Below are 24468 nucleotides of genomic sequence, written 5' to 3' on the forward strand. Positions count from 1 at the left end.
CAGGGCAGACTCGGTGGCGCCACCCAAACACCTGCTCGGCTGGGTCTGAGAAAGTGGCCCCAGGTGAGACACCTCTCCGCACCTGCCTGTCCTCCCCCCTTCCTTCTCCAGTTCCCGTCCGCCTCGGACCAGCCTTCCAGAACCTCCCACGCCTAGGGAAGCGTCTTCCACGGTGAGAATGTAATATACATACATGTATACAGATGGATTTTGAACACGTCTCTATGTTATTAAGTATAGTTTGAAAGCAGGGTCCACACGTTGCCAGTGAGGGCTGCAGGGGAAACAGCAGGCTGATGCTTTTCTGGGACTTGCAAGGCCTTTCTCCTCTCCCTCCCTTTGCCTTCCCTGGGCAGTCCAGGGGCGCAGTCAAGGGTGAAGGGCGACTTAGTAGTGACCTGTTCTGGAAAGCGGGCCTGGCCAGCCCTGTCTCCCTGAGGCTGGGTGAGGCACAGGTGGACGAGTACAGGGGAAGCCTGCGGAGGCCATGTTACAGCAGTTCCCACGGGCAAACATGACACCGAGGGCCTTCTTGCCCCTCCCCTAAACCTTAAATCATGTTCTGAGTTGTACGGAGCCTTTTCTCTTCTGATGAAAGAGCAGTTTCATTTACTCCAGTAGTGTCTCGACACCTGCTGACAGGTCCAGACTCCACGTTTACTGTGAATGATCCAGCTCCTAGGAGTGCTGGTCACGCTCACAGCAACTCCTTGGTTTGAAACCCACCCCCAAGGCACAGAACTGATTTTTCCCTGACGGACTAAGAGAAACTTCTGTGTTCATAGCCCTTGCAGCCCGGGTGCAGCTCTCCTAAAAATCAGCAGCAGCCCTTTGCCCCAAAGTGCTACAGCCCTGACCACACAGCCGAGGAGATTCTCTGCCCGAGAGTCCCGAGGCTTAAGGGGATGCGGAAGGAATGAAGGAGAAGGGGTTAAATGTAGACAGAGAGAAAGAGAGATCTGAAAAATCATTCAGAATTCAGGTATTGACTTCAGACATGGTTTATTATAATCTTATACAGTCTACATAAATTTCAACTTGTATTTATTTGGGTTCAGTTATAACATAGCATAATAAAATCAAAGCACTGGTCCTCTGAAATAAAGCAGGCAATCACCATTCAATAAACACACTTGATTTATTTTGTATAAAAGGGTTAAGTTTACAACTAAACTTTTATAAAAAGTTTAGCATGAATAAGTACATCATTACACTTTGTATGCAGAAATATACATCTCTGCCACTATACAAGAAAACTCTAATTAAAGAGTTCACAAGGTTTCACTCAATATATATATATTTATATATAAATATATACACAGCATTCAGTAGGCTCGAGTCAAAAAAAGTAATTTCTGACCAAAAGACTTCATTTAAGTAACTGAATACTGGATCCTTCTGGTATTCACGCTCCACCTTTGAAAAAAGGCAAAGTCTGTTTAAACTGGGCAATTCCTTGTGATTTTAACGTTTTCGCTCCCCATGGTGGGAATAGTATATAAAGAAAACCTTCCAACTGCAGAAAGGGCATTTAAAAGTCTTTTTCATAAATAACTACGATCACAGTCCAGGTCAGGGAACACCCTGGGCAAGATGAGCATTCTCAGTTTTCCTTCCATTTTTTAAAAAGGTCCACTCAACTTGTTGTCCTTGTGAAATGGTTGAAAAATAAGTTCAGCGCCTTAAAAGATCCTGTGGATTGTTGTTATTGTTGTGCAAAGAAAAAAAGTCCTAACACCTGCAAAAGATTGGGAGAAAGGCATGTTTAGCAGAATGTAACCTAGGGGCAGAGGCGGGCAGACTGGCGCCGAGAGGAAGCCACAGTTTGAACATTTAACCAAACACTCAGAGATTGGGCAAACCCTGGCGTCCAGATGCAACACACACTCCCGGCCTCGACAGCGCAGATTAAACATTAAAATAGCAGAGACTCAAGGGAAAAACTTCCCAACGCAATCTTCTCTTTGGATCTCCAACAGCAGTGCTCACAGGCGCCAGTCTGCTCCTTGTAACAATTATTTGATTGAAAACAGCCCTTTCCTTAACAGATAGGGAAGTCCGGAATCCCACATCACAGGGTCTGAGGCACAGGGTAGCAATGCTCGGCGAGTCGAATCCCAGAGGGCTATAGTTTTAGGCAAGGAGGATCCCTATGGAATTTGTGGCGATAAGATTAATTACATGGAGGTTAGTACCTCCTAGTACCAAGCAATAGTAGAAAGCAGCCAGGGCATCACACCCGCTACAGAAACCAATGCACATTTCCCTCCGCCACCTTCATAGTAAGTCACTGGAATCATTTCTTTTATTTTATTTCACTTTTTAAGGAAAATGTTCTGTGATTTTGAGTAACTGGAGCTAGAAGCCCCTTCATGTCTAGTACACGTAGACAATACACTACGTGTAATACTACGAGGCACACATTTACTAAATCCAGAATTTTACAGAAAGACAAGTACTCTCGCACACACAAATGAGAAAACACGCGCACACACACTCCAAGAGGCACAAGCAAACACTCACCATTTATTCAGCCACAGAGCGCTTTGCTGTCATTTGACATTAACTCAGAAGGGAATTCAGAAGCCTGCGAGAAAGGGGATAAAAGGCAAGATGTTAATCTCAAGGAGAAAGGGCTTTTTAAAAAAGTAGTCCATAAACACAAGTTCCATTAAACATGTTTATGCTCCAATTCAGACTCAAAGACAGATGCATTCACATGTCAGAACTTATCAGCAATTTTACGCACAGCTCAATCTACAGCAGATTTGTAAGAAAATAAAGTTAATTGGCTCATCTGTAAGTCACCCAGTACGGCCGCCTCGACAATGGGTCTGCTAGAGGCTGCCCTGGCGATCGCTGGGGTGCGCGGCAGCCAGCGGGGACACCGGAGCAGGTCTTACCTGCAAGGACAGGATGCTGATGTCCGTGTTCAGGGTGGTCAGCGGCGTCCTGGACGCCTGGCTCTGCCCGGGTCGCTGGTGATGCAGGCTGACAATAGTGGGGTGCGAGTCCAGGGCGATTTGCAGGTCCAAGATGTAGTCGATGACGTGCTGCAGGATTTCCATCTTGCTCACCTTCTTGTTCTGGGGGATGCTTGGCACCAGCTCCTTGAGCTTGGAGTAGCAGTCGTTCATGTTGTACAGCAGGCTCATCGGGTCGTCCACCGGGGTTTTGCTCCGGGAGATGCCCAGGCTGTGGTCCGAAAGGCTGTTTTTCCTAACGGACCTCACTGGACTGAAGGCTTTCATGCTGACTGCGGGGAAGGAGAGACACGGAGGGAGCGAGCTGCCCTGGAGTTCAGGCCGTCACCGCCGCCGCCGCGCGAAGCTTCTAACACTCGGCACCGGGCTCGGTTCAGAATGAAGCCGGGAGCCCGGCGGGGCAGCTTTTATACGCACTAGCCGGGGCCACACGATCCGGCTTCCCTGCGTCCTCATTGGTGGAAAGCGGCGCGTCCATCAGGCCGGCCGGGCGCCCCCATTGGCGGGCACGGGCGCGGGGCGAGCGCTCGGTCCTTCCGCGTTCTCAGCCAATCCCCGCGGGGTGGGCGGGGCGGGCGCGAGCCCAGCTGGGGTGGTAAATAGTGTACAGTAAGCGCCAGGCGGGAGGGGAGGGAGCGGAGGGGGAGGCGAAGAGAGCGAGGGGTCAGGGGGGAGGGGGAGACCGCAGGAATCTAAACGAGCATCTTAATTCCAACTCCAATGGCAAGGCAGGACCCTCGCCCTAGGTGTTCCCCGCCGAAGCTTTCCACACCTTGGAGCTTTCAGCAGTCCTACAATCCCGGGCCAGTTCAGCACCGCAGAGAGAAAGCCACCGTTCACTGGGACCCACGGAATGTCATCAAGATAGAAAGCATTTCTGAAGAAAAGGAAAATGCAAATAAATTTGCCATTGACAAGTGACGTTTGTAGAGTGAGTTTGGTCTCTTAATTTAAAGAAAGGCTATATATGTATTAAAAAAAAAAACACCCACGCGCGCATTCAACGGCGGGTTTAGTGCGGGATCTTGCAACCTGGGCAACCCGGCAACATCGTTGTCAACTCAGTAAAATGAGTACTTATTGGAAGTCGTGCTGGTATCTAAGAAGCTGTGAGAGGCAGGGCACTTCCAGGGTTCCCTTTCTGGAACAGGGCAGGAGTATTACAATGATCTTATTAATGGGAAATCATTAGGAGAATTTGCATATTGGAACTGTATTTCCATGCACGGCCATTGAGAGGATGCGGGTCTATGCCCTGGAGCGTCTGTAGGTGGCAAAATAATGTGATTAATTATGCACAAATCGTGATTTCTGGTGTCACATTCCAGCACCTACAGTACTTTTAAAGCTTTGTGAGAGTTAGCTGCGCTGCCATCCATGGACATCATTAAAAAAATTCTGTCATGTATGAGGTTTGGAATCTTTTCAGCACTAGTACTGTATGCAGCTCTAGGTTTTTTGGTTTGTTTTGCTGTAAATCTTTAAGAACTCATTCCTGTCCCCTAAAAAAAAGTTGGCAGCTATTTACTAAAATACTTTTCAGTGAATTCACACAAAATTCTAGCTTAACTGAAGACCATGTTAAATTAGTTACGGGTTTTGAAAATCATATTCCTCTAGAATACAGTAAACTGGAAAATCTCAGAAAACGTAATATTTGCAAGTATCCTGTTTACTTTTTGTCTCAATCTCCGCCTCCTTTGTAATTAAGAAAGAGGAAGGGGGCAGAACTGGAGGAAAAGCAATGCTTGCTAATGGGGAGACAGTATTTTTTCCTTCAATTAATGATTAATTCCTCAGCTGGTGGGCCAGCCGGTCTCTGACTGCAGCCTTGTCCCTGCCCCGGGGCTGCCGTTGAAGGAGGCAGAGGAGGTGGTACTGAGGTAGATGTCACTTTCAGAAAATCCAGCCACTTCAGTTTGGAGGATGGAGGCGGATGGTTTCCTGTCGTCCGGCAGAAAAATCTGCGGAGGGCCGAAGGCCCTGTAAACGCCGCCTGCAACTCTGTTCCTCACAGCGTTCGATGAACAACCTCTCCTCCGATATTAAGTCGGGAAAGATTTAATACCCGAGTCCCCCACAGTTCGAGCCTCTTGTACTTTGTGTGCATGTGTTTCTGTCACATACGTGCCACAGTGGAACAGATTTTGTTTTGACACTATTTTGGTTCATGATGTTATACTTTGACTATTTTACAATAATAGCCAATGTAAACAAACATCTTTGGGATTCTCAAATTATTACTTGTGATTCTTGGACATTGCAGCTCTGCGATACTGACGCATTCCTCGCTTTTTCCAAGGACACCGTATGTTAACATCCGTGCCAGCCTCATTATCCCAACAGCCAGGCTCGGGGCTGGTTCGTAATGAGCGTTGCTCGGTATTACTTTACACTCTTGCAAAGTTGATTAAGGCAGTGCCTTCTCCCATGATCATTTTTGTACCCTGATGTAGTCAAATTGCTAAATATGGTGAAAGTTTGCTAGTGTTTCTTTCCTTAGCTGCCATGTCAGTCCAGTCTGCCTGATTGTTGAATTCGCTTCGATTGGGACGCTACCCAGTTTTACATCCATCTAAAGATCATTTTAAGGGGATTATGAGGCTGTATAAGTTAATGATTTAAAAAAGGCATGAGTTACTAGTATGTCTGTCTCAGCAATCCCAATACGAAACTACCTTTAAAATTATGTTTTCATGGGGAAAACCACGCTGGAGCATTTCGGGGTAGGTTACAAGGCACTGAAAAAATCTGTCAATTGGTGTCTCCGTGGGTTTGCATTTGAGGCCTCTAAAGTTCAAATGGTCCCAGCTGCAGAAAAGGCCCTGGATTTGCTAGACCCGTGGGTGGTGGGAAGGTGTGAAGGGCTTCCGGCGGGGGGTGGAGATACCGTCCCCCCATTTAAAGCCACACGCCAGCCCTGGAAGTTCCCCGAACCTGGTTCCAGGGCTCGCTCACGCGCTCAGGCTCCATCCCAGCCGGCCAGCGGCTCTCAGCGCGTCCGGCCCCTCGCGGTAATGAGAAGCAGCTCCGGGCCGGGGCGCCGGGCCGCCCGTGCTACCCCCGCGTGATGCAGCGCGGGGGCGGGAGGAGCCCGCGGGGGGCGGGGGAGGCGCGAGGTCCCCCCTGCACATCTGGCGCAATTGCGAGCGCTCGCCTTTCTTCCCCCTGGTTTTGTTCTCACAGCTGTGTCCATTCCGCCCGTGACCCCCCGAGTGATCCCTGACAGGTGATGAATTGGCAGCGGCGGCGGCGGCGGCGGCGGCGCGCGGGCCAGGCCGCGGCGGGGCCGGAGCCGGAGCCCCGGAGCAGACTCTCTGGCGCCAGGCGCGTGACGCCGCCCATTCACGCCGCCCTGCAGCCTTGTCCTCGCGGCGCCGCTCAGGCGGCTGCCATGGCAACCGCGCCGTCACTCAGCGCGCGCGCCCAGCTGATCAATGCCTGCGAGGCCCGGCGGTCCCAGGCTCGCCCCGGCCCGGCCGCCCGGCCCGCGCGCACCTGCAGCCGCCGCACGTCTTAAGTTTCGAGCGATTTGGGGGAAGGAAGGAGGGCCGAGAAGAAAAGAAAAGGGGCGGGCGGGAGGAGAAGAAAAAAAGCCAGGAGAGGGAGAAGAAAGAAACCTTCCTTTTGCAGAAAGAGGCATAGTATGGCTTAGAGGTTGCCAAAGCAAAAGGTTTTCCTTTATTTTATTTGTTTTTGCAACCGAGGCGTTCAGGGTGGGGCTGGCGCGAGGGAAGGGCTGATGGGGAGGAGGTCACTATCTTAGCGAGATTGATTTATTCCATTGGATCCTCGAGGTCCTCGTGGGGATGAATTTGATGTCAGACTCCTAAAAATACCTTTGAAGGGCCCTCATCCCCGTCCCCCACAGACGCCTGCCTTCCTCCTCAGCACCCTTGGAGGTTGCACTAAAAACCGTCAGATTTTTCCAGATCCCACTACCCGCGGGGTTGGGCGGGAGGATGTGCCGCCGGTCCCGCTGCTCGGATCTTCTGCGCCCAGCGGCCCCGCGTCTGCGTCCTCGTTACTATTACAAAGCCGGGCGGACTGAGCCCTTTTCCAGTCTGCGTTTTCCACTGAGAACGTCAAGAGGCCAGAAACTTCCAAGTCAGCCCGCGGACGCAGACGCCTCCTGGGTTTCGGCTTTATCTCTGGGGAAAGTTCCATTTTAAGAACCAGATGCCAACATTCCCGGACAGTTTACGGCATCCGGATCCCTCAAGGGCGCTCGTCTGCAGTTTAGAGTGTTAGCAGCTATTATTTATCATCTCTCCTGGAGAGGAGTTCCTGAACGGTGGATGTCCTCTGCTGGCCCTAAAAACGGGGGGAGGGGGCGGGGGCACGACTGCTCTCAATCCTGTTATCTGGTTTAGCGGAGTTTGTTGTGGTTTTCGAGGAAACAGCATCTGGATTACATAAGGATTGGAGTTTTTGCTTTACTTGTTTATCTAATACCTTGGCAAGAGGGAGCCCTTGCCCTGAAACCAGATAACCGAATTTGGGTTTAAAACAGCCTTAGATGAGGGGCGACAAGAGGGGAAGAAAATGAGCAAAGCCACAAAAAGCAAACAAGGGGATGTTTATTTTTCTCCTTTCGGGTATTTTTGAAGGCCTGCCTAACCTCTTCTCCTTGTCGCACACAGCAAATAAATGGCACTAACAAAGCGCTTCAGCCACCACAATGGCTTCCCAGTCATCCCGCCTCCCCCCCCCCCCCCCCCCCCGCCACGATCCGGGCCCTAATTCCTTCTAGGATTCGCGCGCGCGTCCTGTTTGCCCAGAGATCTCAGGGCACCGGGAAAAATGCCGTGCAAATCCAATTGCTTTCACCCGTCTGATCTCCTTGTAGGGAGATCACCTTTCAGCTCCGTTCAAAGAAGCAAAGTTTGGGAAGTCTGGCCGAGGCGCCGATTTAACTACCAGCACTGCAAATATTTAGTTACAAATGCTGTGAAGTGCCTCGATTTGTGGCCGTGTTTGGCTTTCACAAAGGATTTTCCTGTGACTTTTGTTCCGGTCACCAAATTAAAAAAGAAAATTAACTTGAGGGAGAGATAAGGTCTTGGAAAACAATCCCGGGCCGCCCGCGAGCTGGCGGGCGCGGGGCTGGCGTCGCCGAGTCTGCGCCGCCCCGAGGCGCGCATCGCGGGGTCCCGCCCCCGCCGGGGAGCCCGGGTCACCGCGGGGACCCCCGCTGCCGCCCGCCGTGCGCCCCCCGTGGCCGAGCGCAGCGCCCAGGCCGCCCAGTCTGGCCACGGAGTCCGTGGGAATCCGCAGCAGCCCTCTCCGGGTTGTGCCAAGGGCGGGCTTGTCCGGAATCAAACTGCATCTTAATATTATAATGCGGCACCAAAAGCAAAACCCGAAGCCCCAGCTTGCAAGGCCCTAACAAGAAACACATTGTGCACTTCCCCCCCCCCCCCTCTTTTTGGCCGAAGCCACGTTTGCGCGGAGGCTTCGACGCCGGGCGCCAAGTCCATGACTTCAGTGGGGAGGAACCCGCCCTTCCCGCACCACGTGCGCCCTCGGCCCGCCGGCCACCCGCCGCCCTGTCCCGCCCGCCTGGTCAGGGGCTCGGCCGGACTCGGACATGCGTCCTGTGCCCGTGGCCCTCTGGGCACTGCTCCTTCCTGAGCCGGGAGGCGGGCGCTGCCCGTCACCCCTGGCGCTGGTGGCACCCAGGCAGCGCCCGTGCGGGTCGTTCTAATCTCTGCCCTCTCAGGTTTGCTGGTGGAGAGACTTTTGTTTTTAACATAGTTTGACACCCTTCTCTTCCACATCCCTGCCCACACGTTTTTAAGGCTTTCACCCCCAGATTCTTCCCTGCTCCTCTATGACAATGTACAGACCTCCTCCTTCCCAATTAGAGGGAAATCGCAGGAGGGTTCTGTAAGCCCCCAGCCACCCTGTCTGCGGGGAGAGGTCAGGACCTAGGGCTGAGTCCTCAGGGAGGTGAGTGTTGGGGACCCCGACCTGTAGGGACTTCTCTGGAGGAGCAGCCCCTGGGCATCTGTGGTCAGCTCTGTGGAGGTCCTGCCGTCTTCCCAGTGAATTTTATTTTAACCATGCCTGCTTTCCCCAGAGTCTGTGTGAAGAACACAGAGACATTCCATTTCAAGCGAAAAAGGGCAACAGGGTGTCCCTCTTTCAGGGTAGGTTAAACATTCACAGTGGGTGGGAATAACTAATCCTATACAAGCCTGGTCACAGCTCACCTGTCCTCTTTACTTTGACCCCATCAGTTAGGAAAGGCAGACGCTGTCCCCATTTTACTGAGGAAGAAACTGAGGCACAGATGGATGACAGAATCCTCTGTGGGCCCATACTCCCTAGAATTCATCATCCCTGTGGTGATGCAGAGGTGTGTGACCTGCACACCAGGTTGGTGCTGAATACTTTCTTACCTTGAAATTTGTTCCAGTCCTAAGGGCTGGATTGCCCAGAGCCAGGAATTTGTAAACACTTTGTTCTCACCTTTCTCAGAAGTTAACACTGAGTGACTGAGCTTCACCCTTTATTAACAGAAGGTTAACTAGGATCTGAGGACTTTTCAAACCATCCCATATGTAAGAATCACCTCCACACGCCAAAGCCTGGGGCCCACCTCTAGCAGTTCTGGTTCAGTGCATTTGGTGAGCAGCCCAGCAAACAGCCCTTTCAACAAGCATCTTGTGGAGATGCTGATGCAAGTAGTTCAGGGAACACAGCTGAGACACTTCAGGTAACAACTGGCCTCTTAAATCAACCCTGCATTGGTGCAGTTTGCCTACTGGGTGAGAGTGAACCATCTTGGATCTCTTGAGGACCCATACATTGGTTTCTAGAAAACTCAAGAGGACAGGAAAGTCTATTATCTTTAATGCCAGTTTTACTTTTTCCCTCCTTCTTTCTTCCTTCTTGATGTTCCAGTATTGTTTCTTTCATCATTTCTTTTCTGTTTCAAGAGCATCCTTTGGACATTCTTTTAGGGTAGGTCTGCTGGTGACAAGTCCTCATAGTTTGCCTGCACCCGAGAAGGTCTCATTCCCCTCTTGATTCCTGAGGGTATTTTTGCTGGATCTAGAATTCTGGGTTGGCAGTTCTGTTCTCTCAGCATTTGACATGTTGTGCCACTTCCCTCTGGCCGCCATGGTTTCTGACAAGAAATCTGCTGTCCTTTGAGTTGCTTTTTCCTGTGTAGGTGGGGTGCTGCTGCTTGCTCCCCACTTTATTCGTCTTTAGTTTTCAGGAATTTGCCTGTGATGTATTTTTGTGTGAATTTCTTTGTGTTTTTCTGATTGTGCCTCTCCCAGTTTCTTGACTCTGTATTCAGTTTTTTCCTACATTTGGAAAAAGTTTCCACCGTTATTTCTTCACAGACTTTTTCAGCCCCTCCCACTTTCTCTTTCCTTCCAGGACCCTGGCAACACGAATGTTCGATCTTTTGTTGTAGTCCCATGGGTCGGTGAGGCTGTGTCCTTTTTCCTTCTTTGTTTTACTTTCTCTCTGTTGTTCAGATTGGGAATTTCTGTTCTACCTTCAGGTTCAGTGATTATCTCCTCTCCCCTCTCCATTTTCCTTTTGAGCCCATCTAGTAATTTTTTTGCTTTGGCTATTGTATTTTTCAGTTCTAAAATTTCCATTTAGTTCTTCTTTATATCTTCTATTTCTTTGCTGAGATTTTCTTTTTGAGCATGTTTGTATTGCTTGTTGAAAGAGTCTTTTGATGGCTGCTGTAAAATCCTTATTAGTTACTTCTAACATCATGTCAACTAGGTGTTGGCAGCTGTTCATTGTCTTTTCTCATTTGAGTTGAGCTTTTCCTGATTCTTGGTATGATGAGAGTGAAACTTTTGATTGAAACCTGGACATTTGGGATATTCTGTTATGTGATTCTGGATCTTGTTTAACTCTTCTATTAGAGCAGGGCTCCATTGACACCACCCTGGCTGAGAGGGGTAGAGGTGCCCCCTTACTGCTCCCCAGGTGGCCTCCGCTGACACCGTGGGGTAGAGGCCTCTTACCTCTGGAAGTGGCAAATGTCCCAGATTCTCACTCAGCCTTCTCTGAGACCACCCGGTGGGGAGGGAGGGCAGTGCCTGGTTACCAGTGGGTAGGGGTGGAAGTCAGGCTCCCACGTGGTCTCTACTGACGCTGTAGAGGGGACTCCTTGCCAACGAGCAGGGATGAATGCTTCTGCTCCCCACCCCACCTTCTCTGACACCATCCTATTGTCAAGGGAGGCTGAGACAGGGGCGCCTCATGACAGCAGGTGAAGGTGGAGTCTGGGCTCTCTACTGGCCCTTTGCTGATGGCGGTGGAGTTGGGGCCACAGTTTCTCTGTGGTGCTTGGTTAGAATAGGATGGTCGTTGTCTGAAGTTCCCTTTCCTGCCAGGCTGCCTCTTTCCTGGTGCTTTGTCCATGTCCATTGCCATTTCTGGGTACCCACGTCTCCAGCATCTGGTCCAGGATATACGAAGCACAAAGAAAACCCAGAGAAAACACCACCATGTCGTTCCTCAGGCCCCACAGTTGCTGGCCTGTCTGCCTTCCTCTCTCCATCTTTCAGAGTCTTCTGATGTCTGTTTTATATCTAATGTCCAGGGTTTTTAGCTCTGCTTAGCAGGAGGATTAGGGAGAAGTACATCTACTCCATCTTGTCTGGAACTGGAATTTTCTATGTTTCTTGTTAGATAAAATAGAAAACATAGAGCAGTGAAATCTGTTTAAAGGAAACTATTCACATTTCTATATTGTTTGAATTTATCAAGCACTTTCACATATACCTTATTTCATCAAGTCTTGGATTTTAAAAGTATTATTTCACTGTCATCTTAGCAAGCTCAAGCTTGCCTTGACAGCAGGTGTGTAGAGATACTCTTAAGCCTGATGGTTGTAAAATCCATGGCATAGACAATTGTTGTCCTCACTTTTGGCTGGAAGGGTTGGTTAGAATTCTTTTAGACCAAGTCTGATTCATTCCACTAGCATGTTTTGGGTCCTTGCCAGCTAGGGGAGCTAGAGGAATCTTTTATCTTCCCATGGCACGAGTCCTACTTGTGCTGCTATTGCAGTCGCCTGCTCCTCCTCTGCCATCACTCCTTGGCAGTGCCCACTCCATGGGCAAGCAATCTGTGCAGTTGTGTGGGGTCCTGAGCTCAGATGGGGCCCCCAGCACAGGTGGGGCCCCAAGCTCAGAAGGGACCCCATGTTCAGAGGGAGCCCCATGCTTAGGGTTGAATGCTCTATAGATGCTATCTTGAAATTCTTAGTAATTTTGTCTTTCAGTTGTGTTTTGTGAGCAACATCGATGGGACAATGGAGCATGTGCTGGGGGCTGGAAGCCTGGCCCATATGCGGTCCCACCTCCCTGCCTCCCTGGGACAAGGTCTTGCCTCCTGTACCCCTGTCCCCTGCCCTGCCTTGTCCATCCACCACTACTCTTCTGTCCCCCGCGGGCGCCTGGGTGTGGGGGCAGGCACGGTCACAGTGGGTGAGTGTGCCCTTCATGCTGAAGTGAGGGACAGGGCTCTGGGAACCTGTGTCTTTATTTGCCCGAGTATCCTTGTGCCCAAGACAGCGTACCATTAAATAGCAGACTGAAAAAACACCATGACAGGTTGAGAGAGAGAGAGACTGTGGAAGAAAGGAAATATGTTTTTTCATGCTTTTTGAACTAGCGATCTTGCATTTCCACTTTGCACTAGGCCCTGCCGATTGTGTAGCTTGCCCTTCTCTTTGGCTGACAGGTCTCTGGTAGCTTCTGAGGTTGCTACTTTCAAAGGATGCTCGCCGCTGGACCAAGCTTCCCAGTGTTCATGCTGTGTGTCAGCCCCTCCCAGACTGGACATGGGCCAGCCCTGCGCACCCAGCAGATTGCAGGGGACATGAAGCTGTGTGACTTCCCAAGTTAGGTCAGAAGAAGCTTTTTAGTTTTCATTTTGGCTTCTTGGCTTCTCTCTTACAATCACCATGGAAGAAATCTGGACCTCTGTGACATCACCGTGCTGTGAGGAAGTCCAAGTTCGCCATGTGAAGAGGCCACACAGAGAGGAATAAGGGTGGGGCCGGCCCCAGTTTCCCCAGACATCCCAGCTAAGCACTTGATTGTGAGTTAAGAAGATACCTTGGATGTCCAGCCCAGAAAAGCCTTAAGATGACCCCATCCCAACCACCAACCGACAGCCGCTATGTGAGAGGCCCCAAAGGAGACTGCCCACTGGAGTCCAAGCACCAAGATTGTGAGAGAAGAAATTGTTGTCTGGAGCCACTGAGTTTCAGAGTGGTCTGTTGCATTGATAACTGAAGGGGAGGGCAGAGTGATTCAGAGTTTCTAAGTATGATCTTGTGCATGCATTGTAGTTATAATCCTTGATAGCTTATTTGGGTTTTTGTCCCCCTGAAAGTTTTATAAGAACAAATCATTTATAATGCTTAAAATAAACATATTCCCATATTCAACAAAAGTACCTTTATTTTGAAAGAAATACATGTTTTATTTGATGTCCTAGTGTGTAGTACATACTCAGGTATATAGTGTGGGTGTTTTTTCAAAGCAGTCAGAACCCCTACCAACTTTCCTCCAAGGTATAGAATTTATAACCATACGTGATGAGTATATTTTTTGAACCCAAACCAAGTAGGATAAATGGCCTGACTGACTCCGGGGCCCTGTAGAGGATGGGAGAGCTGAGCGATTGAGGAGGGTAGCCATGTGTGGACCACACAGCTTCCTAGTGAGGAAATAAGAGCATCTGGTGCTTCCAGACACTGTATCATAGAAACATCTCAGAGGCGTCACTTCATGTCATCAAGACTTTAAGGTGATTTTGACACTTTTTCTTCGGGACATGAAGAGTTTGAGTGTGTGGCGATTATGCTTTCTAGTTAGGACAAGGCTGTTTATCCCATTGCCTCGTTGATTTGACTCCAGGGCCTCCTGCTATACTGTTTACCCTATGGAAGACACCGCTGGCGTGAAGACTGCGAAGGTTGACGACAGAGAAAGGGGGCTGGGAGCCCCGCAGGCAGAAGCTCTTGGCAGCTGCCAAAAAGCCCCCATGACACTATCCCAGTGTGGTCATTTCTGGTCCCGAGAAAGGAGTCAAGAGGAGGCTGATGCAAATACAGTGCATTAAGTACTGCTTTGAAGTCGTGAACCCTGCATTCCCAGGGAGGCGCCACAATAGAAAGGCAGAAGGGCAAAGCTCTTGCAATAAAGGGTTTAGGTTCTTTTGGTTGCTGCTGTTGTGTGTGTAGGGGGCGGCGAGCACGTGGGAGGAGGTTGGAGCTGATGGCTGGCGCCACTTGACCCTCCCTGAGCCTGAGCCTTGGCCTTGGGGGCGGGGGGGGAGGGGGGGAGGGGGGGGGCTCCTTTTTCTTTGTGCTCCTGGAGCATCTGCATGCCTGGGTGCAGCCTGCCCTCAGGTGACTCACTGTGACCCCAGGGTTCCCAGCTCCTCCACCTGCATGCGCCAGCTCAAATCAGATGGCGGACGGGTCAGGAGCATTTAAACTCTGAAGCTGACTCCTCAAAGTGTGGTCTGAGAACCAGCAGCGTGGGCACCCTGAGAAATGCGGACTCAGGCTGTAGCCCAGACCTACGGCATCGGAACCTGCATTGTAACAAGCTCCGTGCACTGGAGCATATATTGAAGCAAAGACACAAACGTACCTGTGACTGAGTTAGCGAAGCCAGTGCCAATGGCTGTAACAAGCCAACCCAGAAACATGGAATCACGTCCACATGTTAGAACTTTGTTCTCACTCAAAGTCCGAAGTGCATGCTGGTGATTGGCAGGCAGCTCTTCTCCAAGTGGTGACTCCGGGACAAGGGCTCTTCCGATCTTCGGGGCTCTGCCATATTCACCGTGAGCATCCAGGTGTCCGGCTCATCTAGTTGAGCCCAAAGAGGGGAGAGAGCATGGAGAAGCCCGTGCAGACGTACTGGGTGGCTTTTATGGGTCGGGCCTGGAGCTGGTTGCCAGAACTTGGGCTCATGTTCCATTGGTCAGAACAGGGTTTCTCACCCTCAGCACTGCTGACATTTTGGGCTGGAGGGTTCTTTGTTGTGGAGCTGTCCTGAGCGGGTTGTTCCCTGGCCTCTGCCCACTAGTTTCTGACAGCCGTCTCTCCTCTCTTCCAATTGTGACACCCAAAGACGTCTCCAGGCATTGCTAGATGTCGCCTGGGGGCAAAATCGCCCTGGCTGAGAACCACTGGGCTGGAACCAGTGAGTTGGCCACACCTACCTGCAGGGAGTCTGGGAAATCTAGTCTCGACCGTGACCAGGGAGAAAATGAAACTGACTGAGAGCCTGCCGGCCAGTCTCTCGCAGTGACCTTTCGCCTGCAAACTTTCTCTCCTGCCATGGGGACACAAAAGCCTGTTGCAGAGCTGTTTCCTATGGGTGAGGAGAGAGAGCAAGAGTTTGAGGGGTGGGATGGTAGCCTTGGGTAGGACAAAGAGAATCCAGAAACCACCATTGTGTTCAGCAGCACTGAGTATTTATAAATATACGAATAGTTGTGAGAAGGAAGCAGCAAAGGAGGAAATAACCATTTTGGAATACCCTTTACACTTCACAAACACCTTCAAAGGTATGAATGAGTTCCCAGGCTGCCCTGAGGTGGGAATGGATATGGTTGGGTGCCATGTCGTGGGGAGGGGGCTTTGATATCTTTGTCTTACTTGAGGACCCTTGAATTGTGCAGAAAGCAGAACGGATTGGGAGTAGAGAGGGAAATGTCCAAATTGGCTATTTGAGTGTCTTCCGGGGGAGGAGCTGTCGTTTAGAAGGCCAGTAAAGGAGATCGCTCCGTCGGCATATATGGCATATTGTCTGTTCATGTAATTATACCCAAGTGAAAGCAAGAGGAAACGTGTAGGAAGCTGTTTCCATAGTTCTTTCATTAACGTTTACGTGAGTTAATGAACACGCAAACATCTGATGAAAACATGTCAGGAGTCAAACAACAAAGTGGGTTTTAAAGAAGGAAGTCACCAACTTGTGAGCAGTCAGCGCTTACCTCAGGCTGGGAAAGAACACAGGTTTTCCACGCTCAGAAATTGCAGCCAGTATGAACGGTAGCACAGACACAATAGAGGTCAAAGGCAGGCGTCAGTCCATCCGTCCGTCCGTCCGTCCATCCATCCATCCATTCCTCCATCCGTCTGCCCAAGTGAGCGTTTGCCGAACATCCACTGTTCTGCCAGGGGCTCTTCTAGGAACTTCGGGATCATCAGTGAACAAAACTGACAAAAATCCCCGACCACCAGGATGTTACATTCTAGCGAGAGAGACAAAGAAACAAAAATTGATGAGTAAATCACGTCAGTTATTAGATGATGAAGGCTATGGCAACAAAGCAGGGAGGGACGGAGCAGTGCCAGGAGCAAGGATGGAGGGACGGTTCTGAATAGGGTGGTCCTGCGAGGCTGCATTGAGAAGGTGACATTGGAGCAGAGACTTGAAGAAAGTGAGTCTCTGCTCACATCGCTTGGAACTGATGACAGTAAAGGAGGAGAGGGTCAGGCACGCGCGAGGCCTGCACCAGGGCGTGCACCCAATCCTGACAACAGCCCAAGGGAAGCAGCTACAGCTTTAGGGGCTCCATTTTAGGGTAGTCAGGAGCTAAGACTCAGGGAGGTTAAGTAACAATTCTGAGGCCACAGAGCCACTAAGTGTCAGGATGAGGAAGCAAAGCCAGGGATGATGGATACAATCTCTTCTTTTAGTCAAATATGGGGAAAATAGGACCATTTTTCTCAAGTGGAGCAGAGTAACAAAAACCCTAAGCAACATTCCCATGTCTGCTCAAGAATTGAGGGTCCTCTCGCGGTGATGAGACTTTGCTATTCTGTTCTTGAAAGCACTGCCAGGGAAAACCTGACTAGAATGATCTGGAAGCTTCTAGAAAATATGCATTTGTACCACCCCCACCTATCCCATAAGAATTTGGGGGTGGGGTGAGGAATAGAGCCAAAGACTTCACATTTTTTTCACAAGATTCCTGGGCAATCCTTGGATCATGCTTTAAGAAACTCTCCTCAGAGGTAGAAATGTGACTACGGACCCTCCATTTTAGATAAGATTCCTCAGGTGATTCTTATGGCCAGATGGTGATTGGCAGCGGCCATTTCGTCCAACAGTGGAGGTTCTGACTTTTGGGAACATCGAAGGAAGGACAAGAATGAACCGCTCAAGCTTACCCATGTTCCATTTAAAAACACGATGATTTACAATCAAAGTAAATTAGTTCCTTAACTTTTGAATGTAAACCATGTAACATTAGAGAGAACAAAGGACAAATTTTTTTAAAAACCAAATTTAAGCGATCTTTGCGTTTTGATAGTGATAAAGTTCTGCTTTTCTTTTTCATTTAATGCCATTTCTATCCACAAGAGTCTTTGGTCCTGTTCATTGCTCTGGCTCCACCTCAGCTCGTTCTCCTCTGGAGGCAAAGTTCCCGTAAATACAGTATTACCATGACGTTGCTGTTTTGTAAGAGCTCGGTGCTTCAGCCGCTTGTGGAACCCTGGCCTGACTCTCCCAGCTCTGCTGGCGACTCCTCCGTCCCTCAGGAAGGCCAGCCATGGCCCCGCGTCTGCCTGGCTGCTTTTGATGCCCTCCCCCAGGACTCTCTGAGGCAGTGACTCAGCATGACTCAGCAACCCAACTTTTTAGGGGAGCCGGGGTATTTTGCCACACAACCGACATATGGGAAACATGCACGCTGTTTAGCAAAATCATTGGAAATGAAACACACCAGGAGGAAGAAAGGCCCAGATTTCCTCACACCCAAAGTGCAGAGACCAGCTCAAGGAGGCGGAGGACAAGCGGAAAGAGCCGTTTTCTCCCTGGAACCAAAAATGGAGAGCAGTTGCTCAGAGGGCGGCCTGGGAGGATGAATACGCCGTCACCTGGGGGGCTTCTGTGTCGGTGGGGCTGACGGAGAGTCTCCTTCTTGGGTGAGACATGGAACAGCCAAGAGGAGCCCGCTCCAGGGTTTGATGTAATTGCCACCATGGCTGTGTCAGCCTCATTTGTTTCTCCGGGAAAGGTACAGGCTATTCCAAATTTTTAAAAGTTTAGTGAACCTTTAGCTTCTTTTTAAGTGGCACGGAAGAATGGCTGTTTAAAAAGGACATTGTGGCCACTGACACTTGGCAGTCTCTAGAAATGGGATTTGAATGCTGCGAATCCTGTGGTGAGGGCCATTCTGGCGCTTCTCCTTGGAAAGCGGTTCGAGCTCCCTGGCTATTTTCCCTGGGCCGCGTTTCTAGGGTCATTGTGTTAAGCCTTCAGTTAAAGAACAGCCTCTTTGAAGCAGCTGGTTTGGACTGGCCTCCTCGGCCCGGGATGGTTTCTCGGTATTCGGTGTTCACGTGACAAAGAACATACACTGGATTCCTCGCCTTTTAGAGTTTGGTGTTTTCTTCAGCTGAAGTAGCTTGTTATGCTTGAGAAAGATTTTGCTTTTTAGGTCATAAAGTGGAGCTTGAAGACTGGAAGAGGGCTTTTTTTGTTTTGTTTTAATGTCTTGACTCTGCTGAACGTTTGAAGGGCCTGGGAGTAAGGACTGAGAAACAGAGATTTGCAAGTGGGGAGGTTTTGAGGGGTGTCTCCTGGTCCTAAGGGAGCAGTATGGAACATTCTGAGGCGGATGGGTCAGGGGACCTTCGAGCAGTCCTTCTGTCTCCCGCCAGCCTGTTCTGGTCTCTATGTAGCACCTAATACACTCGGAATGTTCTCCTATAATAATCTCCCGGAGCGCAGGGCCTTGTTCATCCTTTGCACCCCTGTACCTCAGAACCTTCAGCAGTGCTTGGCACAGAGCACGTGAGGAAGGAATGAAGATGCACCCGAAAAGTCGGCTCTAATGAAAAATTCTCTCCATCAAAGTCTATTCACTGACTCTCATTCTAAAATAAGAGACGGTGCCTCCAGCCCCCCCCCAAATCAGCGGGAATGGGGCCATGAGAAGGTTCGCGGGTGTGTTGTAAACGTTTGGCTGAGCAAGGAATCTGAAGTAGAAGGAAAGGTTGAATGTGGCGCTGACGTGGAAGGGCAAGACGTCCAAGCAGAGCACAGCCTGTGTCACCATTTATGAATGGATTGGATCCTGTAGAGATCACGAGCAAACCAGTGCTTGACTGCTTTCTTTCTTTTTTTTTTTTTTAAAGATTTTATTTTTTCCTTTTTCTTCCTAAAGCCCCCGGGTACATAGTTGTATATTCTTCGTTGTGGGTCCTTCTAGTTGTGGCCTGTGGGACGCCGCCTCAGCGTGGTTTGATGAGCAGTGCCATGTCCGCGCCCAGGATTCGAACCAATGAAACACTGGGCCGCCTGCAGCGGAGCACGTGAACTTAACCACTCAGCCACGGGGCCAGCCCCTTGACTGCTTTCTTAAACAGCGTGACCCTCACATGGTCTGAGTTTTGTTTTGTTGCTTAATTTTTAACTGACAGTACTCCTCTGCTGCATACCAGAAACAGCATCATCATTGGATAGAGGAAAGCCAGCGCAGGACTTCTCAAAGATGTCGCGATTTTTCTTAAGTAATAGTGTTTTCTTTCCTCTGTGCAGCCCTTTGGAAACAGAAGTAAATGCCAGCTCTGATTTCTCTTCTGCCTTCCCTGCTGTGGACTGAATGTTTGTGTCCCCAGAAAATTCATACGGGAAACCCTAACCCCAAAGTGATGGTATTTGGAGGTGGGGCCTTTGGGAGGTGATTAGGTTAGATGAGGTCATGAGAGTGGGGTCCCCTTGTTGGGATTAGTGTCCTTATAAGAAGAGACCAGAGAGCCTTCCTCTCCGCCCCCTATGTGAGGAAGTAGCCAGCTGGCTGCAAACCAGACAGAGCTTTCACTAGACACTGCTGGTGCCGTGATCACCCAGTCTATGGTATGTCGTTATAGCAGCCCAAACGAAGACCCCCCCCACCCCCCCACCCCCACCACATACAGACTCCCCGCCTCAGTCCCAGATCCCTGGTCCCTCTGTGAAGACACTGCAGCCCTGGCCCAGGACCAGAAGTTGGCCCTTCCCCTCTGATCCCTCTTAGGTCCACCTGCCGACAGCGGGCAGCCAAGATGCTGCCCCTGCCCTCTGCATGACATCCAGACTGACTTACCTGAAGGTCCGGCGGGTTCTGCCCTGGCCCGCTGTCCAGCCTCAGCTGTACCATCTGCTCTTCTCACAGATGCTCTGGCCATACATGCTGCCTCTCCCCAGGACACTGAGTTCTCTCGTGCCCTGTGTGGAGGTTTGCTCACATTGGTCCTGCTCCCTGGGACTCCCTTTATCTCCCCCTTCATGGCCTGGTTTTCTTTGTCCTTTAGTCTCAGATGTCGCCTCCTCTAAAATGTTCCTGGGCCCTTCAGGCTGACTCGCATCACCTCTTCTCCCTCCCCTGCCCCCAGCCTCGCCCTTACAGCCCACCAGGGCTATCCTGGGCTGGGCTGCTACCTGGCCCCCTTCTGTGAGATGCTTCAGCAGAGGGACTGTGGTGGCCCCCGGCAGGGGAGGTTTCATTATAGACCGGGTGGAGCAGTGGCCAGGAGCTGGAATTACCTGTTGTCTCCATGCATGACGGCAGTGACTCTCAAAGTGTGGTCCATGACATCAGCATCACGGGATCTTGTCAGGAGTGCAATTTCTCAGGCCTCACCCCTGACCTGAGGAACCAGAAGCCCTGGGGAGGGCGCCCAGAGGTCTGTCCTGACAAGCCCTCCAAGGCCAAGTGGGAGAGCCACTGGGCCGGGAAGGAACCGTGGTGAAAATCCATCGCTGCTCCTCTCGCAGCTTCCCCCTTGGCCTCAGATTTTGACATGGGCATGTCAATGCCCCAACATGGTTACATCTGAGACTCAGAGGAAAGAGAGTTTGTCACACATAGCTTAAAACCAAATGTCAACAAAACCACTGGGGACCAGGGTGGACCAGACTTTGGAAGAAAGGTTACTGAGGGCCCATCAGTGGTTCTAGCTATACGCCCGTCAACCACTGCCTTGTTCCCCTGGGCTTCTGGCCAGGCACACCTGACTGAATTAGGAGATGGCATTATGAGCGTCTGGTTGGGGGAAAAAAAGCAGCCAGAGCACCAGGTGAAAGCCCACGGCCTGAGTGGTGGACGCTGCCCAGAATCCCAGTGGTGGTGGTGGTGGTGATCTTGTGAGGCCTGGACATTTAATTTGTCTTGTTCGTGGACTTACGAAATACTATTGCCAGAAAGGAGGCCTGAAGGTCACTGTGTGTTGTTTTGAAAGTGATGGTTGAGAAGCAGAGGTCTGGAGCCTGACATCTCAGCCATTCTCTTCTCTGCCGCCTCAGGGTGCCCGGCTCTCAGGCATGGATGCTCTCAGAGCTGAGGGCAGGAGGGGCCTTCCCGGGAGGGGATCGCCGTGGGCCCCAGGGCTGACCCGCCCCTTCCTCGGGTTCCTTCTGCAAGCTGCCAGGAGACAGCGCGCAGGGTGCTGGGGAGCAAAAAGAGTGGTTAAGCCACCTCCAAGGAGGTCCATCCCAATTGTTGGAGGCTTCCTGAGAATTTGGGGTACATAGCTCCCTTTTTTCTTTGTTTTTTGCCCAATTCTTGGGCAAAGGGGAAATTTGCATTCAATGTCCACTCGCCACAGCATGTGCCATGCTGAGAAATAAAGAACCAAGAGGCCCCGTCTCTGCTCCCCTCCAGAGAGCTCATGAGCAAGGCCACACAGGCGGACACTCACACGTGGAACACAAGCATTCCCCCGCCCCCAACACAGGCGTTCAGATTTCCAGGCAACGGTGTCAGGACTAGGGTCACCACATAATTTATTCTCCAAAGGAGGACATTTGTGAGACCACCAAGGGCAGCAGCGTAAGCAGGCGTGAATCTGGCTGCCCTGGGCCTCTGTGCAGTGTGGTCCTCTGCCCGTGAACTGTCGAGGGCAGCTATGACGGATTTCCACTGACATGTTGCAACCAAGCAAAAACCAAATGCTCAATTGTTATAAAACGTTGTCTCCAAGCTCACTATTGTCTGTGCACACCAGAAAGGGTGACTTCTGAGGCCCCGTGGTGAAGGGTAAGTGGAATTAGACATAAGGCACAGTTTGGCATGGCGGACGGCAGTTGGTACGTAAGGACACAGCAGGTGCTCAGTGACGCGTTCTGGAGAGCTTCTGGTCTGCCTCCAGCCAGTCTGTTCTACACAAATGAGGCCAGAGCACTGGGAGCCTGCCGTTCTCCTACTCCATGCCTCTCTGCCGGCTACATGGTGCCTTTGGGCAATAGGAGGGCCTGGGTGGGGAGGCACACACAGCCACTCTGGACTTGCGGTACCCAAAAAGCAGGGAGAGAAAAGTGCAAACATCAGCTAGTACCTTGTTGCTTTAATTGATTTACGTTTGGAGACTAAAGGATGTAGAAGTTAGCTTGTCATCATGGCTGTTGACTTACACATTTCCCAAGGCAAGTGGAAACCACAACCTGGCCAGGATACAGGTACCATGTGAATGGACAGATGACCGAGATTCTGCAGAATATCTTCTCCTATTATATTGCCCAAAGGTACCACACTTTCAGAAATCTCTTTAATTTGGAATGTTATCACTGTCATTTCAAAAGGGAGGGGTAAACACATTTCCAGTTTCATTAGTTTTAATGTCACTCCTTTAGAAGTTTATTCCCGAGGAACCCTCCTATGATGGCTTGAAATTTCTGATTTTTCACCTAACGAAAATCAACACTTTCAGGGCTAGTCTATGATTGATCAGGAAGTTGGGAATTTTCCTCAAGAGGGAAGTGCCGCTGAAATTTGCACTGGAATGAAATCCGAATGTTAGCTCCTTCCCCTCTTCCCACCAATCCTACTGGGTCTGCCTCCAGTCAGGACAGAGCCGGCTCCTTCCTCGCCTTCTCAATATCCCAGTGTCTCTCTCCTCTTGCTGAGTTCATGATCCTTCTGAAGAAAGATTAAGGACTTGAGGTTATTTAATTGGGGGGAGGTCCTGGATGGTTGAGGACCATCTTCGAGTGGTTATCAAGGATTATGAAAACTGTCAGCCTGCTCATCTCGTCTTCTACACAAAACCACTCAGCTTCAATGCAAGGAAGGAAGCGTGGCAGGGCAGTACTGTCATAAGACATTTCGGCCCATGTCACTATTATTTCTAGACTTAAAGGAAATGAACTAGGTCACAAAGCAAAGAGGCCCAGCTGAACCATGACTGGGAAATTCAGACCCAATCTTTCTTTCTGAAGGGGAAGCTCAAGACATCATCTGCAGAGAAAACTGAGCCCTTCTGTTTTGCGAACAGGCTGACGGGAATCTTCAGGACTAAGACGTGGTGAGAATCCAGTGTTCCGCGGTGGCGGTGGACAGAGTCTAAAGGAGCTGCCGCACCGGATCCGAGCCTCACTCAGCTTTGGGTTGAAGGCGGGTGAGTGAAGGCCGTGGCAGAGAGCACGCAGTTGGATAGAGAGTAATTCTCGTGATACTCAGAGCCTCCGAGCCCAGGGGAGCATGCTGCTGAGTTACGTCATTGTCAGATACCTTTAAGAAGAGACTCAACCATAGCCTGACACCTGTGCGCCCACTGTGGGAGAGATGTGTGGTTCATTCACTTATTCATTCCTTCATTCAACTTGAGCATCAGTCTGCGGCAACTACTAGAATAGGAGCACAGAGAGGCAGAGGTGAAGATGCCAATCTGTAGGCGAGGGAGATGAACCAGCAAGTACGCTGCAATCACTGTGCTGAGTTCTAGGAGGGAGGCAAGCCTGGGGTGCTGGGAAGCCCAGAGCAGGGGGCTCACCCAACCTGGGGAGCGTGGGGCTTGGGAGCCCAGCCCTCCTGGGGAGATGGCCTTAGAAGACAGTAGGTGTGGAGGGCAGTTATAACAATCCTGTGGCTGATAGGTCACAGGTGGCGCTCACCAGGCCAGGGGCTGTCTCAGTGCCTTAGCGGGCGTCCCTTTGCGCTCCCTCCTCCAGAGGTGGGCACTGTTGTTTTCCCTCCAGCGGCTGAGGGCAGGGTAGGGGATTCAAGCAGAGAGAAGAGGGGCAGGGGCAACAGTGGGGGCATTGAGGAGTCCCCCACCCCTGTTCCGATCAGCATTAAGGCGGGACCTCAGGCTAGGCAGCATCCCGGAGGACTCGGGAGTGTGAAGTTGACCCCGAGGGCAGTGGCGCTCCTGGCAGGACGTGCTTCCATGCGCGGCCAGTGGGAATGTTGAAGCAGGTGGGTAACAAGGCAGGATTCCCTCCTCAGAGAGATCCTGGGGGCTGAGGGGAGGGCTCCCTGTAGGGAGCAGAAGAAGAGGAAATGGTCAGGGAACAGGTTTGCCGTGAGCCAAGGCGGGAGGGAGGGCATGTCACGGTGCTCCGTCAGCCTCAGCCCTTGTCCCAGCGAGGACACGGAGGCTCAGGGCAGACCTCAGAGACACAGCAGGCATGTCGAAGGATTCCAGAGCAGCTCTCTTGCCTCCGAGGTGAGCAGGCTTTCCACCAGGCCGTGGAAA

The 24468-nt window shown here is 50.9% G+C and overlaps 1 protein-coding gene and 2 long non-coding RNA genes across 5 annotated transcripts; 2 read left to right on the forward strand and 1 right to left on the reverse strand.

Moving 5' to 3' along the window:
* Positions 1–985: 985 nt before the first annotated feature.
* ID2 (inhibitor of DNA binding 2) lies at positions 986–6327 on the reverse strand. Of its 2 annotated transcripts, XM_001503611.5 has the most exons (5): positions 6142–6327; positions 3757–3861; positions 2904–3571; positions 2524–2587; positions 986–1738 (listed from the first exon to the last, which is right to left on the reverse strand). In XM_001503611.5, exons 3-4 carry the CDS (start codon positions 3249–3251, stop codon positions 2531–2533), a joined length of 405 nt encoding a protein of 134 aa, XP_001503661.1. In that variant the 5' UTR covers positions 3252–3571; positions 3757–3861; positions 6142–6327; the 3' UTR covers positions 986–1738; positions 2524–2530. The 2 variants fall into 2 exon arrangements, with proteins under 2 accessions (XP_001503661.1, XP_070092816.1); XM_070236715.1 differs by having other exon boundaries at positions 986–2587; positions 5922–6300.
* LOC138917934 (uncharacterized) lies at positions 5913–13430 on the forward strand. Of its 2 annotated transcripts, none has more exons than XR_011426616.1 (2): positions 5913–5998; positions 12714–13430. It is a non-coding gene; the product is annotated as an uncharacterized lncRNA (long non-coding RNA). The 2 variants fall into 2 exon arrangements; XR_011426617.1 differs by lacking the exon at positions 5913–5998 and adding an exon at positions 6452–6657.
* Positions 13431–15237: 1807 nt separating this feature from the next.
* Positions 15238–19598, forward strand: LOC138917933 (uncharacterized). Its single transcript, XR_011426615.1, has 2 exons — positions 15238–15563; positions 17369–19598. It is a non-coding gene; the product is annotated as an uncharacterized lncRNA (long non-coding RNA).
* The last annotated feature ends 4870 nt before the right edge of the window (positions 19599–24468 follow it).

This window comes from Equus caballus, chromosome 15 (genome assembly GCF_041296265.1).
Source record: "Equus caballus isolate H_3958 breed thoroughbred chromosome 15, TB-T2T, whole genome shotgun sequence".
Lineage (NCBI taxonomy): Eukaryota > Metazoa > Chordata > Mammalia > Perissodactyla > Equidae > Equus > Equus caballus.

Bases quoted from the DNA above. Each gene is read 5' to 3' on its own strand.
- ID2 (XM_001503611.5), bottom strand. From the start codon at position 3,251: ATGAAAGCCTTCAGTCCAGTGAGGTCCGTTAGGAAAAACAGCCTTTCG. The intron at 2,588-2,903 runs GTAAGACCTGCT...CCTTTCTCGCAG, and splicing joins TCAGCATCCTGTCCTTGCAG to GCTTCTGAATTCCCTTCTGA.